The following is a 25297-nucleotide window of genomic DNA, read 5'->3' as shown; positions in this document are numbered from 1 at the left end:
ATTTCATTATGAAATTGTTAGCAATTTGATGCAAGTCTTTAAAACTCGATTAAAAGCAAACAGCATGTTCCTTGAAGACAGAAGTCAGGCTACTTTGCATGACTGTTACTCTAAACACAGTAGGATTCATGCCCATAATCCACGCTCTGTTCATGAGTTGCTAGTACAGATAAAATTTGCTGCTCAAAAGTAGTTAATAGTTATGTTTGATGCTGGTAGATATGAATTTGCTGGTTTTATGAGCTGTATTTTTAAAGCCCCATGATTACTTTATCATTCAAATTGTTGAAATAATAATAATAATGATGGATGTTGGTCTCTCTTCACTGATTTGAAAAGCCAGACGTTGCTAACGTTGTCGGTTTCGTTGACTGTGACTTGACATACTCATTCACTTCTGAGACCAACAAATCTGTGGAGAATTCCCTACAGATTATTGAGAGATGATGTGAATAATGTTAAGTGTGTCCCCAAAGACTTTCAGGATGGATATGCATAATCAAGCGTGCAGTTCTCAATACTAATTCTAATTACCTTTTTTTTTTTCCCCTAAATCACTAAGGTTCCCCAACCAGAGATGTGGGGCCTTCATTAGGGCTGAAGAAATCCAGCTCATTAGAAAGTCTGCAGACAGCCGTTGCTGAGGTGACTCTGAATGGTGATATTCCCTTCCACCGCCCGCGCCCGCGAATTATCCGAGGACGAGGCTGCAATGAAAGCTTCAGAGCTGCCATAGACAAATCCTATGATAAACCTGTAGCAGATGATGATGATGAAGGCATGGAAACTTGTAAGTAAACTATTGCTGTACATAAAGAATGATAACAACATAGGTTAATTCCTTTAAAAAGTGATTAAAAATAGTAGAAGATAATTTTAGGATTTTTAAATAATAGAACTAACTTCTCTTCATCAATTTTTTTCAGACTTTTTCCCTTCATATGCATTAACAGATTGCAACACTCTGCAGCTTCCTTTCTAAAATAAGGAAATAAGATTATTAGGAGTGTGTTTACTTAAATTGCTATGAAAATTTTCTGTAAGACAGCTAATGAATTTACTAATGTAAATTAGAAAAAAAGTTATGCAGAAAGACAAAAAAACACTGAATTTGTGTTACAAAAGTATGGTGTGCATCGAACTTGGAAAGAGTACATTTGTAGTGTCTGGGGGAAAAAAAGAAATCACTGCCCTTTAATTAGAGTGAGTAAGGCTGGCAGATCTAATAAAATATAAAGTTAATGATCAGCTATTACCCACCCTAATGGGCATTCATTTACATTTTCAGTTCTTTAACCCGAAGTATGACCCAACATGTGGAGAATGTCATTAACATAAAAGAATCACTTCAAAGCTAACCTTATCATTATTGAACTATGTAAGAATGGGCTGGTAAAATGACAACTCGTATTGAATGAAAATAGTATGAATGGTAAATTACCTCAATCAGGGGTTGTATTAAAATCATTGAATTTTTAACCTTCATGTTGTACTACTTTCAACTTGTCACAGACAGCAGAATCTTTTTTAATTAACCTGCAGCTGGTTAGAAGTTTATGAATGAAGGTGGTGGTGGGAAGGTTGAAGCAGTAAAATATTTACCCTGAATGTTAACAGAAAAGGCTTGAAAAGAGATTTTTCACTTCCTGCTCTTTTAAAAATTTTTTAGTTTCAGAAAGTCTGTTTCATAAGCCTCATTCCCTAATATTCTTTTATAAGCTACTTTTGTAATCACTTTTGTTTTTTCAAAACTATTTGCTTTTTTTAAAAAAAATCTGCCTCTGACCTCTGAAAGAGAGGTCATTTTACCAGTCACTTTTCTCAAAGGTGGTTATGAACTGAATTAATTCTGCTTCGCTTTTGCAGCACCTAGCAATTTCACGCAGCAGTGAGGCTAAATGCTGGTCTGGTGCTGCTGGCTGTCAGTCTGATTTTGGCCAGTAGAAGAATAAGTATGAGAAAACGTGTAGTGATCCTGCTCGTTCTCCCAAACTGCATGCCCTTGGTCTTTGAGACATAAGACCATGTTTTTCTAAAATGCCTTGTTTGGTGTGAGCCCACTGATAGTAATATCCTGTTTTGAGACATCAGATAACCAAGGCTTATCCAGAAGTTACAGATGGTTTAGATTCATTTGATCAAAAATATAGCAAAGCTGTTGTCATGAAATGATTTCTAGATGAGTATAGGTTTATGAGATTACTGTAAGGGGTTTTGAGCTTGTTGATGCAATGCACAGGGAGTAGCAAGGAAGTATTTGGTGGCCTTTGTATCCTTTGCACGGGAGTAGCGGAAACCAGACAACACCTTCTGGCTGAAATCACAATGCCATGAGCCGAGTCTTTGCCCTCATCTCTCTGTGTGGATGAAGTTGTCTAGCACTGGTGGGTCAAGAGCCATCTCAGTGTCATGGGGAGAGCAAGAGTGAGGCTGTTCTCAAATCTCACATGGTAAAGAAGGACTAAACAAAGTGTGACCAGAGCTATGTTCATAGAACTACGCATTCTGTTGAGTTACTTGTGTTTCAATAGCTTCCACAATTATAATAAAACATTTAAGAAGTTATCCAGAAATTTGCAGTGCCAGGTTCATAGAAACAGATGAGTAGCAAAGCAAATGTAGTAAGTTGGTTGGACAGAATTCAGTCCTCAAGGTCTTCTCACGGTGGCCATGGGAGCTTAAGAGCTGGCCCAACCATATGTTGCCTGAGAGCAGCACAAAATGCTAGGTTCTCAGGTTTGTCTTTCTGAAAACACGTCTGTATCTGTATTAAAACTGAAAGCACTGTAGTCTGCTCCACTTTGTGTAAATTATATGTGGCCTCAGGTTCCAGAGAATTTGCTGAACAGTGTCTTCAGCTGGACAAAGCCTGGGCACATACGAATATGTAGAATTTAATTTAACAATCTGGTCCTAACGTAACTAATGCCTCACTGCTGCCATAACGACATTGCCTAAGTTTTTTTTAATTGTATTTAATTATTCCATAATTGTTTGAAATTAAAATGTGGTTTTCTCTCATTATAAAACCCAGGCAAACATGTTGGTGGTCAATTTGCTGATGCCCTTGAGTTTGGATCCATTTGTTTTACTTGAATTTTTTTCCTCTTTCTCCTCCAAGTGTTTCAGTATTTATACTCTTTGGAGTAGCAAATAAAAGCACTGCAGAAAATTGTATAGAGGAATTCTTAACATGTCATCACCCCATATACAAAAGCCATAAAAATACAGGTAGCATATGTGGTGAAGGGGCTGACTCTCTTCTGAATGTACTTGCTGTCCTTTGAACAACGTGCTATTAAGTTACTAAATGTAGGATGAAAATCAGATAGCAGTGACCAGTTCTGGGGTAACATTTTAAAAAGTATTCGAGAAGATGCATGTAAGTTTTAATGGCTGTAAAGAAGTAACATTTGTGGAATGGTGTGGGTGTTCAGCTTTCACTGATCATTTCCCCTGCTTTTTTTTTCTTCTTCCTTAATACTTGACATAGCTGACTGGAAGCAAAATGTTTATCTTTAGTGTCTTGAATGAGAACAAGGCATTTGGACTAGGAGAGATCGACAAAGCTTTCTAATCTTTTGCTGAATCTTAATTGCTAGAATCTGGGGCTGTATTAAATATCACAATAAGAGGCCTAGAAGCTTAGTGGCAAAATAGCTTCACGTTAAGTAGCTTTGATTCCTCATGTGCATCTTTTCCATTTTATGGCCTAATTAGGAGAATAGCTTCATAATACCTGTTTGTGTAGTTCTCCATAGTACAGTGAGGTTCATGAAATGACACTAGTTTTCAGGTTTAATTGATGTTTAAAGTATACTCCAATTTAATTTTTGGCTTCAGCATCCTGAATGGGGAGGCTGCAGGAGGTTGCAGGAAAGGAAGGAAATAACAGCACCAAAACAAATACATTCTGCATTTTGCAGTAACCTAATGTCATTACTGCAACTTAACAAAAATTAGAAGTTTCATTTGTAGCCTGGGCTTGAATTTTAATTGAGCAGCATTTGCATTTGTTCTAAACACTAGTAATTAGGTGTATGTTAATTGCAGAACAACTGTGCTGCATAAAAGTGAAACAAGTTTCTTCATGTTGAGTCCTTTCAAGAAAACTGGAAATCTATTTACTGCGTTAGACACCCCAGTGTTTATTCCAGGAGAACAGGCAACCTAGTTCACAGGGCTCAGTCTAAGCTACAGAGTTAATTGCAAGCAAACTGTGTATGATAGACAAATATTTATTGCAGCACAAGTAGGGAAGTGAGGCATAGAATATGCAAAATAAATAATAAGAGGAAGCATTGTTATGACAATTTGTTCAGCAAGTCAGCATAGCACAGTACACTTAATACATATTTAGGATTAATTTAATGTATTGTTATATGAATATGAACAACCATAGGTCAAAACTGATTCATCTTTAAAATTCTAGCAATGGAGTACCAAGTAAACATTTGACTTCAAAATTTGTCAGAAATTGAATGCATTTTTTAACTAATTATATTTGTTTGCAAGTACAGTCTTTTATATGTCTAGTTGGTTTTAACTGGAACAGATTGTAGCTATAAATTAACATGCAAAAAATTAGCATCTCTATTCCAAAGTGGTTTTCCACTACTCTTTTAATAATAACTAAATATCATCCCAGACACTGATTAAGAAACACTGTGACCAAAAAAAGTACAAGTACAGCTAGTACAGAGTCATGTATAGGACAGGCCTATTAATTTTCTAAAATACGATTATCTGAATATTAAAACTGTGCCTACAATTGAGAAGCTGTATCATCTACTTAAGTAATAGCTGTCCTGAAGACAAGTTAACATGAAATGCCAAGACCTGTCCTTTTTTTTTTTTTTCCTGGTGATTTGTACGTCAGAGTACTAGTTGACTTTTAAAAATAGTTTCTAAAGTTGAGATTTATCCGACATGGAATGTGAATAAGCACTAAGTCTATTGGACAGGTCAGTGTATTGTAATATTAATGAATAAAAAGTATTTTGCAGGCAAGTATCTGAGAGACAGAAGAGACGATATCGAATGGCTTTCAGTCAGTGATTTGTAGACTTTCAGGTTCGATGAATTACTTGTAAGGTGAATATCAATGATGACTAAGAAAAGCAAGTTTATATTCTGCAGTAGTTTATGAGAAATTTCTAAAGAATTACACACTTCTGTTGGCTACAGAAGAGTTGCTGAGCTCTAGAAACAATGGTATTAGCAGAAATAATAATAATAAGTAGTAAACATATGCTAAACTAAAAAAATATTCTTTTTTCCTTCTATAAGCTGTGGCCATTTCCAAATCTTACTGAGTACAAAAAAAAATTTATTTTTCATAGACTGTGTATATATAAAGCAATACCATATTTTTCAACTTCTACTGCCAAAAGTTGTTTAGACCCTTTGTATTCATTAGAGCTACAGGACACAGCACAAAGTATGCATCTGTGATCCTCATCACTGCTTTATGCTGTCTGTTGGAAAATTGGGAGATGGTGTAGCCCTACTAATAATGTGATGATTTAAAATGTTAGAGCTTCTGGAAGGACACTGCTTCACCAGCCATGCAGTATAACTTTTGGATTTGGCTTTAAGTGAAGTCAAAATGGTTTCAGCATTCTGACCCACAAGCTTGGAGTGCTTTATTTCTTTCTCACTAAGCTACAGGGGGAGTTCTCAGTCTTTGAGTGGATTGTTTCTTTGGGTCATTTTTCTTTCAAACTTTCTGAAATGCATATGCTTTGTTAAATCTAACATTGGTCATGCTTAGGGATACTCTTAGGTCTTCTCTTGGAGACAGAGAAGAAACATGTTATCTACCTTTAAAGGATTTTACTTGTTCCACTGCATGGAATCTCCCCACCTGAACCTGCCAGGCTGTCCCATCTCAACCAAGAATAAAACCAACAATAAAAATCATGGTACATGATGTGTTTTAAACTACTCCAGGGAAAGAAGTAGTGCAACACAACCATTATGTAACTTGCAGCAGAAGAAAAATCTATTAAGGCGTATATTGAGGGTTAACAGTCCTTAATGACTTTTGTATTTTTATGAGATTATTACTAAGAATTTACTGACAGGGCATGCTGCACTGCTGTTTCTTCTTGCAGATACTTCTAAAGCTCTCCTCAACTGATTAGATACTGAAATGAAATGGGCCAATTAACATCACTTTGCTAATCTTCTTTATTAATCCATACATTATTCAGAATACCCACAAAGCATGAATTGTGTTTTGCAGAGAGTTCTGCAAAGGTGAATTCCTTGCTTTTAAGGGTTTAATAGTACAAATGAACATTCCAGGAAACTCCCACATGAGCAGATACTGATTTTGAAAAAAAAAAAAAGGGTATTTTGTGGTTGTACGTATATCCTGCTTCAAAATACATTAGGCAATATACAAAAAAGCCTGTCCTCGTTGTTTGTTCTTATCTCACTGATGTTTCTTAATTTATGCTTTCAGTGGAGGAAGACACAGAGGAGAGCTCAAGATCTGGTAGAGAATCTGTGTCCACAGCAAGTGACCAGCCATCCCACTCATTGGAGAGACAGATGAATGGAAGCCAAGATAAAGGCGACAGAAAAAAGGCTGGAAAGGAAAAGAAGAAAGATCGAGATAAAGAGAAGGATAAAATTAAGGCAAAGAAAGGAATGCTGAAAGGCTTAGGAGACATGTTCAGGTAGGTGCTTTGCAATCAAATGTAGAATGAATTATAAAAAGAAGTTTTATCTTTTAGTTGTTCATTTATATTGTGACTGCTATATTTTACTATACAAATATATACACGATGATCTCTCAGTTGTTGAGCCTATGAGTGGTGTCATGGAAGGGAAGCAGTTCAGAATGGAAGAGGAGGAGATGGCTGGCAGGCTAAAGAGGCTGCAAAGGAAAAATTGGTTTTAAGCAACAAACTCTTTGGTCTTGAAAAGAGTATGTGGTGATGTCTAAGTAGTGCACATGTCCTTTGACAGGTCAAACAGTTTTGGAATTTGTTTTTTTCTTAAACTGCTGTTCTTAATGCTGTACCCAAAGCTTATGTTTTACTAAATGAGTGGTTTTCTTTGCTTTGCTATTAAGAGTGTTTGGTTATCATGGAGGCATGATGTGAAAGGGATGAATCAGTTTGAGATTGAAAACCAGCATGCTTCTCTTAAGGAAAACAGGATCTAAATAAGTTTGTGTGCTCTGAGAACCCACAGTCTGGAGAATGGGACAGTGAAAGACCTGATTTTTACCAAGCAGTGAGTTTTTTTGAAAGGAGTCATCTCTCCAGCAGACATAAGTGTTCTGAAAGAAGCAGACTGCTGAGTGATACCCTGCTGTTCTGGGTATATGGTGAAACATGGCAAATGCCTTTGATCACTTGTGGGAAGGGGTGAGAGAGCAAGAAAATCAGTCTTTCTTTTAGCTGGCTAGAGTAAATAAATATATTTTCAAGAAAAAACAATATTAAGGCAGTGTTTGTTTTCTTTTGTGTATGCAGTGATTCATTACTTAATTTTGAAGTGAGATACCAGTATTATTTTAAAGATTTATTAGCAGTGATTCTGGTCTGAAAACATGTAAGTGGACCTTCAGTTAACTTTCATCCTGTTACCTTCTTTATCCTGTAAAACATTAATTGAACCTATGTAGTAACTGTAGGTTCTTGAGAGTTGTTCTGTGTCTGTGAATCGTATTACAAAATTAGTTAATAGAAAAACTCATTAGAAAATATTAGTTAATTAGGAAAAAAAGTAGTTAATTAGAAAATATTAGTTAGAAACTATGTTTAGATAACACCAAATAATGCCAGGTTGTTAGACAGCATATGCCACAGAACACCAAAAGAGCCAGAGGGGATAGTCCCTCATGTCAAATAGGAGGAGAGCACTTTAGCCTGGTCCCCTATGAGTCCCATGGGGATGCCTTCATCTTCTGGACATTTGCCTGCCTAAATTCAAGCCTGGAGCGAAGCATTGCACCCCGTGCTGGGGGAGGGTGGAAGGTAGGAGATACTAAATGCTGACTGGTTCTTTTCTGCAGTCTCTGCCATTTTTATACGGCAGAAATGACAGGTAAAATCGAGGCACATTATACACAATAAATTCAATGGCTCTAAGTAGCATGTTGGATACCACGAGTGCTATCTCTCAAGTTCAGTCAGAAAGTATTTACAGCATCTAGAAAGCTCAGACAGCTCCTTGGTCCTTCGTTTCCTCCTGTGTAACATTCCCAGTACCCAGAGAACCTGTGAGATAGTTGCTTCACTTTGCAAGCTTTGGCACGCAGGCAAAGGGCTGACTTGCAGAGTCCCATCCAAAGACAGGAACCTTCATGTTCCAGAGAGTCAACTCGCTGTGGGGCTTATCGGCTCCTCTCTGCCCTCCAGCCTTAGAGTCTGGTGTTCCTGTGCGGCTTTGAATGCTCTAGATGTAAATGAGTGCAAAAGTGGAAATTCATACCATTTTTATCAGGTGCTCCCAGCTAAATAGGAAGTAACCTTGTCTGTGTGCTTAATATGATGCTTTTGAAATCTGGAAACAACAGTAATTTGACTGATAGGAAGATCCAATGATCGCTTTGTTATTTGCTCTTCATAACAGTCAACATTTCCTTGAGTTATTTTTTTCCCTCACTACCATTTCTGAGTGAACTTTGCTTTTCAGCCTCCTCTTAATTAACGTGGGAGCAGTGCTATCTGAATTCAGTTGACTCCTCCTGGATCTGTAAATTAGCTTGCACCTTGTCAGCCCACCCAAGAGAGGTGCTCCTGGCAAGCAGGAAAATGCTGATTGAGGGAATTAAGCATTATGCCTCATTTCCACTCAGTGCTTGATTTACTTTGTTGACAGGCTTCTCAGTAATGTTTGAGACATGGGCTTTATTATGTCTGCAAGATAAGATACTACTTCTGCCTATACCATGCTTTGTTTTTCTGTACATCTGACATACATCATAGATATCGAGTAATCACTGAAGGAAGTTGTGCGATAGAAAATAATGATGACAGTAACATTTAAAATTCAAGCTATGATCAAAGCATAATTGGATATTTTGGTTCTGTGCAACACTGTGATTTCTTTGTAGTTATTTTTCTTTTCTCCTTTTTCACTTTTTTTCTTCCTTTTCAGTGCTCTTATCTGAAAATAGTCTTTCTTCATTAGGTTGTATGGGCACGAACACTTGCGGGATGGAATTACTGTTAACTGACACTTTATTCCAATGTCTGTATTTAGTCAGGCGGCTTTTTATTGCCTGTATGCAAACTGTCAGCTCATACAGTGGAGTCTTATGTGATGTATAAAAATAAGTCTCCTTGCCTTCAGTTAAAATCTTAGGATTTGCTACTGGGATCTTCATTAAACTGTACTGTGAGGTGGAAACTCCCACCAGAGAACCCTAGGTTACATTCAGCATCTAGTCGTCATTTCCAAGAAATCCCTGAACGATTCAGATAGCAGGTTAAAATCATAAGTGAATCTTTTAAACACTTACATTATTTTACTGCTTGTATCAAACATAGTAAAGAGGATTGACATAACTGTGAAGGAGAATTATAAAATGAAGGGTACAGCCTGTGTGGCTCTGACACGCACAACTCCCGTTATTTCCAGAGGACCTTTGCTGATATTGGGCTGCGGACAGTCTGAAAGTTCACCCTTCTCACTGTGAAATAAATCTGTCTGAACATGTGTGTATTTCTTTTTTCAAATTGACATTTCAGGGCAGAGCAGAATACTTTATTTAATGTTGTCATTTGGCTGAGAAGTCTCTTTCACTTTACAGATCAATACAGGGCAGAAGTTAATCTAGAAAAGTGTTGAACAAAAACACTGATCTATTGGAGGAGATGCAGGTGCTGCAGAGCTTTGCTTACACCTGAATGTATTTGTTTTACCTGAATAGTTGCATCATACCCGTCTTTCTTACCCCTTCAATAGGATCGTGTGCCATGTCCTGTGGCTGTAATCTCATAACAGATGAGAGGCTGTGCAGTTCCTTCTTCTCCATTGCTGGCATTTAGGAGTGCCTGGATGGCCACTGCCAGCTGAGCAAATAGTTTTTGGGAAGCTGATATGAAGTTCTGCTAGTTTTTTTTGTTTCACCACTAGAGAAGGCTTGAGTGGGTATATGTTTTGACATCAGAAGTTTATAAAAATCTTTATGCTTCTCCAAGTGCAATCTAAAATATGTTGACTCATTTTTGAGTCTGATTTTGTTTATTTTTAAGTAGAGATTTTGCTTCTTGATAAAAATCAACCAGACAAAAACAATCAATTGATGAATAAGTCGTTGTAGTGCTGTCTTAAGAAAGGCTTTACAATTTCAAACAGTGCACCTGTAATTACTGCTGGTAGGGATACATTAATTTGATGGGCTTCTATATCATGTGATTCTTTGACATTCCTCTCCTGAGAGAGAAAAATTGTATATGCTGCCTTCTTTTCCACTCCTCTTGCCCCTGTCATGCACAGGGTATTTTCATTTATGAAAGTGGATCCCCTCAGGATGTAAGATAGGCAGGTTTGAGATTGTTCTTATTTGTAGGTTTTGGATGATGACGAAATGACACATCTGCTGTGGTGCTGCTGATCACTTATGATCCCTGTACTTCATTCATGCATATTGCCAGTGTACAAGCTTGGATATAGTTTCTAGATGGGTGACTGAACTGGTGAAGTAATAGGTCACAGGCAGCTGAAGTGTAGCTCCTCATCTTTCCCCAGCTTCCTCAAGCCATATATAATTTTTCTCTGTGGTTGTTCCTGAACCATGGTTCTGTAAGACAGTGGCATCACTGATACTGTGATTATGTCGCTTTTTGGGGGAATTAATTTTGTTTGCAAGAATGTAGACAGCCACACTCTTACTGGTGAGCTTGTATGGGAGGACTCTCATGGGTGAGCTTTATGATAGAAAAAATATGTCCAGCAAGCGAGCAGTCTCAGGAAAGGATGTGTCTGAGGAATAACATCTTTAGAAGAAACTGAACTACCAAGATGTTGAGAATAAGGAGGGGAAAAAAAGCAGCTCTAGTTTCCAGTGGGAGGAAGGGAAGTAGTTGGGAGGCCAAGCTATCTAGTCATGTCTTGCTAGAAATACTAGACGGACAGTCGCTGCCTGATAATAAAAACCTGCTGGAACAAGTAGACCTTGATATGATTGGATAAAAATGGATTTGCAAATACAAATGGTATGTTTGAGTTTATGTGGGGAACTGCTGAGAAGAACAAAAGATGGTGGTGGTATGCACATTGTACCTTAACCTTGAGTTTACGCAAGAAAGTATCTACATTGGTTTTGGAGGTTGCTTATGAAATAGATGTAATTTGAAGCAACTGTGGATAAGTATGTTATATGAAATAATACATTTTCTACTATAAGAATTAATATCTCAGTCCCACATAACCATAACTTTTCAATGGAGAACATAAGCACTGTGTATTGAAGTTCATGGAACAAGGCAATATGCTTAAAATTCATCACGTGCATAAGTCATTTTAGTACTGGAGGCTGCGTATTTCAAGATCTGGCCTGTAATGTTGATGGAGATGTAAAGCCATAATGTATGGTCTTTAATTTCTCTCTTATCTATTGTAGCATACAGGTGGGTAAATCAATGCACTGGATAGCCAATGCAAATGTAGTATTCCCAGATTACCATTAAAATCTAATCCTAATTAGATTTAATTACATTTAAAATGATAACTGGGAGCCCTGCAGTGTTGTAGCTTCCAGTTCTGTGAGAGGAAATAGATAATTTAGTTTGCAACCTTGTTTAGCTGAAATCAGATACACTGTTGTATTTTTTTTTTTTTTTTTTTCCTTACACAGCTGCTTCCAAGGTGCAGTGGACATGTCCAGATTCATAAACATATTATTTGTAGCTTTGAATTACACATTTCAACCACATTAGCCATCTGAGACCTCTGACTGGGCATTTGGGAGAATAACCTACATGGATTACTGTTGCTTGTTACATGACTTCTTGTATTGCCTATTCTGGTTTTCATTTTATTTTTCTTATCATAATGTCTGTGAGGAGATGAAAAGCAAATCACAAGGGTTATACCATTGATTTAGTAATTACCTTCTTTCTCTTTCATTTAATAACAACCTTCAGACTTTTAAGCAGGCACATGACAAAAAGGTATCTGAGTTGTGTAAAATACTGTTGAATTACACCCTAATCAACGGGACTGGCAAATACCTCGAACTCGATAAAATAAAATCTGTGGTCTGATTTTCATCATTCAGTAGTTTAAGAAGCAGCAATAATGGCATTTACCTTGTAAACATGACTAATAGGACTTCGTATGGGTGAATGACACTTACTGATGTATGGACTTAATAGAAAACATGGGAACAAGCTCCGAAAGTTAGAAATTTATTTTTCTTTAGTGCTCTGCTCATGGCACAAAACACCATAAATCTTGAGCCTTAGAATACAGAGGAGGAGGTTATTGCTTAAACACCTGTCAGCTGTATCATTTCAAACTTGGAAGCTCATTGCTTGCACACTGAATTGCGCCTGGGTTTGCTAATGTTCATCTGAGAATGTCGCCGACAGCTTGCAGTGCTTGAACTGAGACTTTCATCAGGAACGCTGAGCTGGGTTGTTGCTCAGGTAAATGGAATCTGGGGCCATTTGCGCTCTGGTTTTTGCCTGCTACTACTATAAGCCAGCTGGCACAACTATCATTAAGTCCACATCTGCTTCCCCTCTTCTGCCACGAGCTAGAAAATGTGCGACACACTGCAATCCTAGATGGAGGGTCTAAGCACGATGCCTTTTCAAGCTTCAAAGGAGGAGCAGAGTCCTCATCCTGGCTGCAAGTTGGATACTGTTAATGGCACCTTCTTTTCTGTGCTGCTCTGGGCTACTATGTCCTGATCCATTTTCAAAGTTTCAGCCGGCCACTGGGACGCACAGAATCAGAAAAGCCTTTCAAATGAAATCAGCCATGCAGCAAATTGTCATCTTTGATGCAGACAATTACCCAGGACTCTTATAAATGTCTTTCAAAGCATTTTCATATTCTTCACTTCCTTCTTTCCAATTAAAAGTAAATAAGGGACTGAAAGAGATAAGCTTGATTGAAAATAGCTTTTCTTTTTTGGAAAGGCAAGCCATGCTCCTTCCTTACTCTCCGCACTTTTTTGCCTTTCTCTTTGCTGCTGCTTGGTGGAATCAGTTGCTTTGAGGAAATGTGTGTTTCATTGCCTGCAGCCCCAAACACACCGGCTTTTGACTAAGATGTCATTGGGGCGGGGAGCAGTGGAATGACAAATTCATGTTTCAAAACCAAACAACTTCACATAATCTGTCAGCGGTTTAAGGAATGCAGCTTCATTAAGTGGTTAGTAAACTCTATGACTTTTAAACGAAACACAGAAAGCACTGGTATGCAATTGTGCGAGGGAGATTTGAAGTGAGAGATTAACATAATCGTATGTGGCTTTCCAGTTTGTCATTCTGACAGAAAGCAGGGCTTTGCTCTATATATTCTTAACACTGGATTTTCCCAGAGTAAATCTTGAACTTGTAAATCTGATGGGGATTTATCATATGGGTTTGGTGTGGAGTTTTTTTTAATTTCAATAGAATCGGGGCTTTTGTTTCTAACATCCAGAAATAAAAGTGTCAGGATGACCTGTTACTAGAGGCGAGTTCATAGTGGCTGCTAACATATTCGCCCAGTATTCTTCCTTTGCTTGTCAGCGAGTTTAAATAGAGAACCTTTGACACCTACAGCACCGTCTCTGCCTGCAAAGCAAGCGAGGAAGGCAGGCGGTGTGACAGCTGAGCCCTCCGCCATCCCGCGCAGCGTTCTGTGGCGCTTCTCTTCCAGGTCTGCCGGATGAATATAGAACGCAAGTGTCAAGGATGACACCTACTTTATAATCTCTGCAAAGCAAGCCTTTTCAGAGAAGAATTTGTTGACAGTTCAGAGATTCAAAGTCAATTTCAGTTTTAGCTTATATAGAAATAGGATTTTTTTCCTCCACCTGATGTGATAATTGAAGACTAACTAGGCAGTGTGTGCTAGTCCATAACAAAGTATGGTAAATAAATACTGTCTTGAGACGTGAAGGATCTGTTAGATGAAAAGCTCTGTTAATGACATTTGTTTCATTATCTGTTGGAAATGTTCTTTGGAGATATAATTTGCTACTAAGAACACCTGTACATTGGTACACATTAAGGATGCTGTAGATGTTTATAAAGGATGTTTATAAAGCAGAGTCTTCTGAAAATCCTGTTTAAAAATGGGAAAATGTTGCCTTAGATGAAAATTAATGCAACCTAATATATTTTTATAGCTGAAGATGACATAGGTTATTAAGTCATAGTTCCTTGAGGTACCTAAGTTGTCAGCTGCAGGACAGCTGATCCTTTTCTAAAAGGCAAAGCTCCAACTTACTAGTGCATTGCACTTCCTGGGAGCAATGATCTATATTTGTGATGCGTTGGCAGGCTGATGGATTTCCACATGTCCTACTGTTGTGCAGAGAAATAGTCATTAAAGACAGAATTATAAAATGCTTCAGCGAAAATGGCAAAATGGGTATAAGCCAGTGTGATTTATGGAATAGAATATACCGGAATGGAAATAGTCTGTGAACCCCTGCATTTCCCTGAACGTAGTAAGAAAATAGTGGGTATAAGGCATTCAGAGGGCTTATTTAGGCTTTTACATTGTTGTTTTGGGGAAAAGTAAGAGGAAGAAAAGTTTTGTAGAAAGAATAAGAAAGAAGGAAATATTAGAAACACAATACCAATGGGGTATGCAAGTAGTATTTCCCCTGCTTTGAATCCGTTGATGAATTCTTCTGAAGGGAAAAAGAAGATAGAATTAGGAGGAACTTAAGAGATATCAAAAATGCTGCACTCAGAGTGATTCAGGCAGGAAGGGATCTCTGCTTGGTTCAACTCCTGCTCGCAGCAGTCCAACTTCAATGTTTCATGAGCTGAGTGTCACGCCCAGTTGAGTTTCAAATATCTCCAAGGATGGAGACTCGGCAGCCTCTCTCAGCAGCCTGTTCCAGTGCTTAACCACTCTCCTGGTGAAAAGTATTTGTCCTTGGTAAGAGGAGACAGGAACAAGTTACACTGAATAATCACCAGTACAAAAAATCTGAATCAGTCCACATGTACTTATCCTTCTCATGAAGCAAAACCATATAGATGTACAAGATTATAAACCAAAAAGTTTAAATTTTAAAGGCTGTTTGTGATATGTGATTACCCTCAGGGACTTACTGTCCCCACAGTTCCCTGAACACCAAGAATATATGAAATAATGCAGCTAAGCATGCATTAATGACTGTGAGCCACCCATTACATGCTAAACGTTAAGGAAGAAGTTATCTGTAAACAGTTATTTTTGCTGTGCTTCCAAGCATCTCACTCTAAAGTGTCTTGGATGGGCAACTATTAGGACACCAAGCTTGATTGGCTGATATGATACCTAATAGTGTCTGAGATGATCCACTGAGCTAGAAAAGGTGATTATTTTCTGTGGAACTGAGGAAGAAGCGGTCTACAGAAATCTTCCTTCCTACTATTTCATGCTACACCAGAAAATGTGACCTGGTTTTAATTAAAAACACAACACTTGTATTAATGCTGATACTTCTCATTTTCATGTCAAAGTACAGATATTGAGTAAAACCTCAAGCATTTGTAGTTCGAACAGCCAGTTACAAAAGAAGGAAGTTTATATTACTTTTGGAGGGGGAGAAAGTATTATTTTTAATTCCTTCCATGTTCAGTAGATTCTCTAGAGTTTACTGTAAGAATACAGTCACACAGAGTTGAATGATACCCAGTATGTCCCTGTATCCCAATGCTTTGTCCCTGACAGTGGTAAGTAGTAGCGCCCAAGGGTGGGGTACCAGAACAGTGTAACCATATAGCACTTCATCCCAGGTCTATCTTCCAGGCTTTCAGTGATCTGCAGCTCGAGGATTTCTTGAGACGTTACCTTTGTGCTCAAGTACAAAATATGGTGTGTTTATATTCTATTCTGGGCAATTTGTCCTGCTACTGATGATTTGGGGTGGATTTACTTAATTCCAAAATACTAACAAAATCTGTAGTATATCATATACAAAAATGTCATTTAGAGATTACTTTCATTATTGTGGTATCCAGGAGCTGCTTTTACAAGTGCAAAGACCTGATTGCAATGCACTGCAGTAGATTTGACTCATTATGTTGGTATTTTATGGCACTCAGGTAAGCATGTTTGCAAAGTAGCAGTAAACCTTTTTGATGTGCAATAACATTTCAGTAGTTAATGTAGTGTTCCACTGCATATTAACTTTTACTGCTTCTGTGCAAACTTAAAATAAGCAGGAGTGCAGGAAAAGGCCGTAGATGTTTGTAAAATAGACCCTGCTGGAATGCATTCACTTCATGGACTAGTTTTACAGTGTATGTTTGGGCTAGCTGCTGAGGTGATTAACAGGAAATTTTGAGTCGTTTGCATCTCTGTACACTCAAATTCATAGTTTCTACAAATTTTAACAGTTTTTTCAGGACTTTTTTGATATCAGTTTTGTAGCGCCTAGTCCTAAAATGAAAAAGAACGTGGTATGGTTTCATGGAACTACTTGGTGTTCTTAACTGTTTTCAATATAATAGCACACTACTGGTATGGCTATTTTAAAGGATTTGTATTATATGTTGAAAGTATGTCGGTAATGCTGTATTGGTAGAGAAATTGTCTGTTAGAAATAACTAGTTCAGTAGATATATAAACCTCATAGACCTGGCTTTGTCAATGGAATCTGCAGAGTTCGTCCTTACACTGTTTGTGCTTGCAATACAGAAGTCTCCTGGAGTTTGGCAAGTTGCTTAAGCTTTCAAGAGAAACTGTTTTCTCATTTTAAAAATGGGATATTACCTTGTCCATGCCAGTGTCTCCAAGGGCTTTGATGTCCTGTGGTGTTTCCTGTGTTGTAGAAATACGAAATATTTGTATGCTAAAAACATATGCTATCTACGGCTTCCAGATGCTGCTGTTGAGTTTACTTTGAAGGTGGATGGATGACTGAAAATATACGTAGATTTCTTTTTTCTGCTATGCTGTTATAGATAGTACTTGGTAAGAAAATGTCTAATCAGAAACAAAGTTTATGGATTACCTCTAAAAGTTCTGTAAAAGAGGATTTAGTAACAAAAATGCATCTAGAATCTTAGCTGTATCAGCATTTTTGAGTACCACAATAATGAAAGTAGTATATTTTTATACCGATTGCAAGTGCTTCTAGCATATTCAACACCAGGTGTGCCAGCAGTATTTAGAATGCAAGTTGAATTGCTATTACACATTTCAACAGCAACATACCACAAATAAGTCTCAGATATTTCACAGTGTTATTATAGATGCTATCTTTGTCTTTAACTCGTAGTGCTAAAGTCCTGAAATACAGAGCACAACATGCTTTCACAAACAGGAGTTTCAGATGTAGTGTTACAGTTAAAGTGATTCTTTTTTCTGATGTTGCTGAGCAGGTAATAATACCAACAGTATTATCATCTGTAATCATTAGGAGTCGTGATATCATTTGTGGAGCTCCAAATACTTTGCTAATTCTGTTTGCCTTTTATAACTGCAAAAGGAAGAAAACTGCTTGTGTAAGATAAATAAAATGTGAAGACTCAGTGCCATTTTCATCGGTATGGTTCTTTTTTTTAAGATTATTTTACGCTCTATATTCAGAAGCAATATTAAGATGGCAGTGATAATTGCTGTATACTGTGTGCAGCACCAAGTATGAGCAGAGCCAATATCATTTGGAGAAGAACGTCTCAGGAGCTGGGTATCTTTGATGTTAAGGTTGGGTTTATTTTAAACATCATCTGTCTGGGTTTCTAAATAAATATAGGCCCAGTCACTCACTTCTTATAGTGCCTGAGTGTGTATGAATGAGAACAAAAATGTCAGTGTGTATGGGGCTGGTCCTGGTCTGTGATCTTCTGTGCTAGGAGCTTATTTGTATGGTGGCTGGAACCAAAAAAAACTCCCCCACCCCACATCTCTTGCCTGTAATTAGTCCCATGCAAGTCCTGGTTTGTATTCCTTTTCAATCTGAAATAAATCTCCACTCCCAGCTTGGCCCTGAAATAATCACCAGTGTAAATCATAATTGATATAGTTATTTCAACTGCAGTTACCATGAAGACAGCTCAAGCTCTGAGTACTGGCAGTTACAGGATGCTGGGTGTCTCCAGGGCTCCAGGTAGCTCTGGGCAAGCCCCTGCACCAGCTGCTGCGGGGACTCGCTGCCAAACTGACTTCCCAGCGATGGTGCACCTGAGTCTTGTTGCATCCGCTCCAGAGATGGTTTGTTCCGGTGGTGCTGCTGCAGTGCAAAGTCTCGCTCTTAATTTTCCACCCAGAAGATACTGCGTATGGAAACTAAATTTTCATGCCACAGGGCAGAATATCAGCTGATAGAATAGACAGAGGTATGTGAAGCCAGCAGTGGCATGTTAATGAGTGTGCATTAACCATACTAACCAGAGCCTTGGCTCAGGCTAAGTCCTGTGCCTTAGCCCTGTCTGTAGCAAACTTTCAAAATAATGTACCTGTTATTTTTTTCCCTCTGTTTTTTATGACAATGTAGGGGCATTCAGCATAGCTTAATTGAGTTGTGCTCTAGAGCACCCTGTAAAAGTATCCTAATGGCCTTATTTATTTATTTTTATAATTAGGGTTTATTTTTTATCCCCAAGGAGACTTACGTGTCACTGTGGAACCCAGAATGGGACAGGAGACCCTAAACTGTAACCTACAGCCAGCAGCAATTGGGTGCTGCAGCTCAGCAAGAGGAAATGCTGTTTGGTGGTGTAGGCATCCCCTGAGAAGAGAATAGCAGCTGTACACTTGTCTGGGTTTTAAGGATATTTTGGTTAAGACTGTTCCCACAGATCCTGCGATGTTGTCTGTTGTCCTCATCTGGACATAGTCTGTGCTTTGCCTACCTCCCATATGTGTAAACACGTGAATGAGGCTAAAGATATAGAGACATCACCTATTGCTTAATTTTCCCTACAGAGGTTATTTTCTAGGAGATGTGTATCAACAAAGATTTTCAGTAATTGACAGAAAAAGTGCTGACTGACTTACTAACATTTCTAGGTAATGAGATCTGTAGGGAAGTTTTAATCTTTGGAAGGTTCCAGATGAACTGCCAGTAGTTTGATTAACTTTGTGTGTGTCTATGTTAACCTTTGCTGATTTTATACAGTGTAATTGCAAGGCTGAAAGACTAAGTTGTTGGAATAATGTTACTGCAATTTCCTGGTTTAACTAGCTGGTGTGTTACATTTGTGTCCTCATTTCTCTACCTGTTGCATGTGCTTAGTGAACATCTTTAGTGATTTTCTTGTTGTAGCTCACATTTACGTGGGCAGGCCATTCTCATAAATATGCAAACAAGCATTTCAGCTGTAAAATGGAGTTGTGAAGACTCTTCGTATTACTGAGGGTTTTTTTCCTTTTCTGCCAGGAAAGTGTTGAAGCAAATTCCCCTTGCAACTTTTTTTTTTTTTTTTTTTTTTTTTTCCTCATCTCTTGAGTGCCAGTAAAATGGGTGGGTTTTTATGTTTCATTAGCATTTCTTATAAGGTCTGCCTTTAGACCAGTACCCATTTTCTAAATTGTACTTCTGCAGGGTTGGAAAAAATCGTGGTAACCAGATGCAGTATTTGTCTCTGGCCTGGCAAAGTGTTAGATTTAACAAAAGAAGCTAATAGAAATGTTCAAATTGACCATTCTCATCATTTGGACTTCTTGGAGCTCAATCAATCTCTCATTATTATCAGAGTTATTCACACAGAGGCAGAAGTGCTAGTATTTCTCATAATCAGCCCTTGAGCCAGACATAATTTGCAATTTTGAAGCATTGTATTTTGAAACAATAATGCATTAAAATGAACAGGGCAGGAATTAGAAGTATAGTTGTAGAGAGAGCATGTTGAAGAGTAGCCATGGTTTAAATGCTTTCTCTAAGCTAAACGCTCTTAGTGGACACTGGTAATTAGAGGCATACAATGTAGTATTATTAATACCTAAATTGGTCCACAATTTTTAAACTGATGTGTAGAATGTGACAAATGCACCAACAGAAGCGAGCCCATCCCGCTGCATGGTTGCAGGGCAGCAGTTGTCAGGTGGGGAATGCTGGGGTAAGGTTTTGTGAGCTGCTCGATACAGTGTGAGCAAGAGGCAGTTGGCTGGACTTGGCACCCAGCACACTGGGAAGGAGCATTTTACCCTGACTCAGAAAAATTGCTTATGTTATAGAAGAATAACTACACTGTACTTCAGACAGTCAGACACCTGTTAATAGTAGGCTTCTGTTGATGCTTAGAATTTGGGAAGGATTTTTTATTCCTATATATGGTATCATGTATTGCAAAGTAGAGGGTTGTATGCCTGCTTTTATGTATGTAGTCTGTGAAAGACGAGTTGATATACTGGAGGCCTTCATTCAGACTTTTTCAGGAGCCTGCTTTTTACTTTGTAAGTGAGACTTTACTTTTTGCAATTTGTATTTACAGTTTTTCAATTACTGTTTAGCATCTTACTGCCCAGCACTGAATTACTTAACAGGGCACTGCAGTCTTGATGGGCAGATTCTGTCTGAGAAGGGGGACAAGAGCATTTGTAAGTGCATTAAATGACAGTAATGAAAGGATATGTTGCCCATTAAGATTATATTATCTATTAAAAGACTGAATTAGCTTGGCTGTGTCACATGTATGAGCTACTTTCTTCAATGACAAATAGCACACACTTAGTGTATCAGATTTAATCTTGGGGCAAGTAACTTTGTGGTCAATAACCACTCTCTTTTTTGAATGCATACACAACATTAAAGAGTTTTTGCCACACAAGCAAACTTTAAAATGCTTAGACTGTTATGAAACATCCATTAAAATGTCATGTACTGCTTCTGTGGTTGCTCCCATCATTGATGATTGCTAACACAGTCGCATCTAAGCAGAAGCTTTCTTTTTTATTCCCAATTCCTTCAGGGATGCCACAATCCACAGTTTAACAGGTTTTGGCTGACCACCATGAAAATGAGTTATTTATGGTGACTTCTAGTACGTTGTGGTATTGCTTACTGTGTTGATTCGGCCATACAATAGAAGAATCTCTTGTCTGTTTGCTGACTTGCTGCTGTCTTTCCAATATTATCATTGTAAAATTATCCCTACTTCCTTTGACCTTCTCAGCCCGTTTTTAAACTGCAGTAGTTTGGATTAGTTGTTAGTTTTTTTCTTATTTCTATTTATTTATTTATTTATCTATTTATTTATTTATTGGAGCAGTCAATGGCTCCAGCTAGCTTTAGGCGATCATGAGTAGCAATGCAAGAATATTATCTTCTGTTTAGAAATTTGCAAACAGATGGTCTCTCCGTAAAAGAAATCTGTTTTTAAAAGTTCCACCATTTTATGCTAGAAGTAAATATTACAAATGCTTAAGTTGTGAAAAGAGAACGACTTGGTGTGAATAATATTCTGCCTGTTGTGTCATGCCTTTCAGGAAATGTTATCAAAACTGTTTATGAAAATAATTGAATGAAACCTCATGACATGTCTCTTGGTTTGGCATTATACCCATTTCTGTGAAGTTGGGATACTGACTCACAAAGACAGGCAGATTAAGCTTCAGTGGCTGGAAACGGTTACTGGTCCCATATGTTGTTTCCACTTCTTTCCAGGAAGTTGTTGTGGGAATCACCGGTGATGTTGCACATGAAGTATTGCGATTGATGTGCCGTCCTGGCTGTTGTTTTTGAGTAGCCTTAGTTTGGTGAGATGTACTAGAATCCCCACTTGAACAGTGATGGAAAATGGTTCTTAATGTTTGGAAAGTGAGGCAGAGGCTGTTGGGAGAAAATGTGTGAATATAACACAGAAGACCTTCATGTGCTTTACAGCACTTGTGCACAGGGTGGCAACTTCAGAGAGGACTGATAATTTGGAGTGATAACCACTTTGGTTCTCCTGCTTTAAATTTCTGTGTTCATGGCTGAGCACATGAGTTTCTTTATTGCTTGAAGGCAAACTTCATTGCTCTGACAAGGTACAATGTATCTTTTCAGAGGTATTCTTCATTTTCATGAGTTACCTATGTCCTTTTGTAATGTATTTTTCTTCGTTTGGGACAGCAGAGTTCTCCAGGAACCCTCCTGGCAGGAGTCTTCTGCTGAATGTTGCAACCGAAGGAACGCTGCTTCATCAGTTTTAATATAGACAAGGAAACCCTTGGAAAATGAGAAGTTATAAACATCCATTTTAACTATGCCCACAAGCTCCTACATCAAGGTGCCTTGCTCCTCCTGGCTGTGCATCAGTGCTCCTGTATCATCTCAGGATAGTGCTGCTGCTGTCACTCTAGCAGTCATTCCACTCCCTCCTAACAAGCAGAATTTGATTTACTGATTTGATTAGATGTGATAACTGGCTATTTCTAGAAATCCATTGCAAATATGTAAATGTTTGCACTTACAAGCATATTTTTAAAAATAGCACTTGCACAATTTTGCTTCAAAAGGAAGGCTTGTAAACCCTCAAGTCATCACTAACCAGGGTGATTTTTGTTTGTGTGCTGTGCTGAACCCTTGTTTATGCTTATTAAGGGTTTTTTTAGCAACAGAGTGTTCTTGTGTGTCACCGTAATCTTTTGAAATATAAATCTTATGATTTTGCTGATAGAGCAGGGTGAAAAAGATTACAGAAATCATTGCAAAATCCTTTGAGTAGTGTTAGGGGGTGTGTGTGTGAATACTGTTTGTTACTATGGGGAAAAGAGCATGCCTTGAAGACAGAGAGCACTGATAGAATAGCTCAAGACACTTAACCATTTGTTAATTTTTAATGATGGCCTTTTTTCTGTTAAGGAACATAATGCTACTGAACTTTTGTCTCAATCAATTTTTGTGTTTTTTTCATTAATCAACTAATGCATGTTTCTTCTATAGCTCTTTATTCTAATGAAATAGGTGGATGATTTGGCAGACGACAATGATCTCATCAGTAACGCATCAGAGTAAAATCCATTTAACAGATTATATGTATTTTTGTTATATCGAGGGTGCTGATACATATGCTTTTAAACTGAAGATATTTTTGAGATAAGTTGTAAATGTGGAATTTCTGTTGCTACTACTCATACATCCTCCTTTCTTCATTTGTTCTGTCTATATATTTATGCAAAATCATTTACATGTTCTTTATGTCTACATGTGTATATTATATACATTTCACATATTTTATATATATGGCATCATATTGTAGCTTGAGCTTGTTCTTTAAATGTTCTGCTACACTGTCTTCTTTGTTGAGTCTCATACTGTTTAGTTGCTTTGATGCATTGGCCCAAAGCCACTGAAGGCACTTGCTAGTCAGTGCCTCTCTGTTGAGTGTGATAGGTTTTGGATTAGGTCACCTCCTGGTTGGTGACGGTCATTCAAGCAAGTAAGCTTGAAAGTAAGCCAGCTAGGGACTGACAGAGAGGTTTGTGTATGCATTTTAGTTTGACGTCATTTTCCAGAGTTCATGGGATTTCCTATTTGAGGGTCAAGCTTTGGGCATATAGGTCTGTGTTCTAGTCTTTTTATTAATAATAATGTAACAAGCTAGTATCACAAGGTGTGAGGATGGTCCTTTCCTCTGATATGACTTGGCTGTTCTATTCTAGAGCTCATACTTTTGAAAAATGGTCCTCTTATATTTTTTAATTGCTTCACTTACTGTGATTGCTATTGTTGCTGAATTTGAGGATTAAGTCTGTGGATCTGTGAATATGACTTTGAGCATTTACACTTATCTTGCAACTTTCTCTAACCCTTAATGTGAAAGGAGAACTAAGAAGCTATAAATTAAGTAGAACCCTGGAGTCTCTTGGCAATTAGAGTGAACAAGATTTCAGCTGCAGTCTTTCATCAATTTCTCACACTCTTGGATAGACAGGGTATTTTTAATATACAGCCTATATTTCAATTAGTTGTAGAAGTTTTTTCTTCAAGCTTTTGCTTATGCAGTTACAAAATAAAATGAAACCAATTTTTAGCTGTACTTTTTGTAACAGGGTTTAGATGACAGAGCTACTGAATAAACTAGCTGTTACGTGAGGTAGTGTTACTATTATAAAGAGACTACTCCATAACTATACAGTATGTGGCCTCAAAGAAGTATTAAGCTATGTCTGTGAAAGAATATATTTGTGAACAGATGGGTAATTTTTTTTTTATTATTTGGGGTTTGGAGAAAAATTTGCACTTTCTTTTGCTCTTTGTTTTCCACCATGAATAATATTCTGCTCTCTGCTTCTAAGAATTCAGACTGGGGGAAGTGATGGCCACAGTTCAGTGCTGTGCTGCTATGGCTGCAGGTGCTCCACAGTATCTGGTGTAGCTCAAGGTCTAGCATCACATCTTTTTTCATCGTTAATATGTTAATTCTGTGAGGCAATAGCGTATGTAGTTTTTCTGCACATCATGCGGTAGCTTGTGTCTGTGCATTGGTATCTTGTGCACTGATTTAGGTAGGGCTTCTATAGCTCACAGTTAAATTGTTGGCACTGAATTTAGCAAATGACAGAAGCTTGGAATTAGATTCCCAGGACTGTCTGAACATCAGTGTCACAGATGCTCGTTTTCTGCACTGTTTTGATTTTCAATTCCAACAGTAGTTCTTACCTTTGTTTTTAAACGCTGTCTTCCTTTTCACTAATGCAAGGAGCATTGCTGTGCACAGATCCTGAGCTGGTGGAGTTCTCATGTCTGCTTCAGAAGGAAAGTCGTCATTTCATTTGCATTTGTAAGAACTGCAACAAGTATCCCAGCAGCCAGCCTCACAGCAATGAGAATGAGTTCAGACAAGTGTCTGAAAATCTCCAGGTGCTTCAGGCACTCGCTAACCAGCTGCGTGCAGCAGTGAACAGCTCCTGTGTCCATGAAGTGAGCAGTGAGGGCTGGGATCAAATCATTTGCCAGTATCCTCAAGGCCATGTTCTTGCAAAAGTCTGGAGTCTCTCTGACACAGGACAAATGGATGGTGATTGCTATTTTACAAGGGAAATATCGTTAACAATTGCACTTTGGGAGTTTCCAGCCTTAGGTTGTTATCATTAAGTGAGCAATTGCTTCAGTGGGGGAAGTTATTGCGTGGGTGTGCCAGGACATTCAATGTAATATGCATTATGGAAGAAACAGTATTGGAAGCAGTAAAGTTCCAAAGTTGCCATGGGTCATGTATGGGGCATACATCCTAAT

At 38.0% G+C, this 25297-nt stretch overlaps 1 protein-coding gene across 14 annotated transcripts in view; it reads left to right on the top strand.

Annotated features, from left to right (window-relative positions):
* Positions 1-25297, top strand: part of PARD3 (par-3 family cell polarity regulator) — a 457578-nt gene that overhangs the window by 308682 nt on the left and 123599 nt on the right. For all 14 annotated transcript variants that reach the window (XR_012628846.1, XM_074867651.1, XM_074867643.1 and 11 more), the window contains 2 exons: positions 563-790; positions 6470-6686. Coding sequence is in view for 13 of the 14 variants with exons in the window: in XM_074867651.1 (XP_074723752.1) it covers positions 563-790; positions 6470-6686 (445 nt within the window). In the remaining variant the exon portion in view is untranslated. The remainder of the gene's footprint in view (positions 1-562; positions 791-6469; positions 6687-25297) is intronic.

The sequence above is a fragment of the Strix uralensis genome, chromosome 1 (assembly GCF_047716275.1).
Source record: "Strix uralensis isolate ZFMK-TIS-50842 chromosome 1, bStrUra1, whole genome shotgun sequence".
In the NCBI taxonomy this organism is placed as follows: domain Eukaryota; kingdom Metazoa; phylum Chordata; class Aves; order Strigiformes; family Strigidae; genus Strix; species Strix uralensis.
This window is presented reverse-complemented; position numbering and strand designations above follow the sequence as displayed.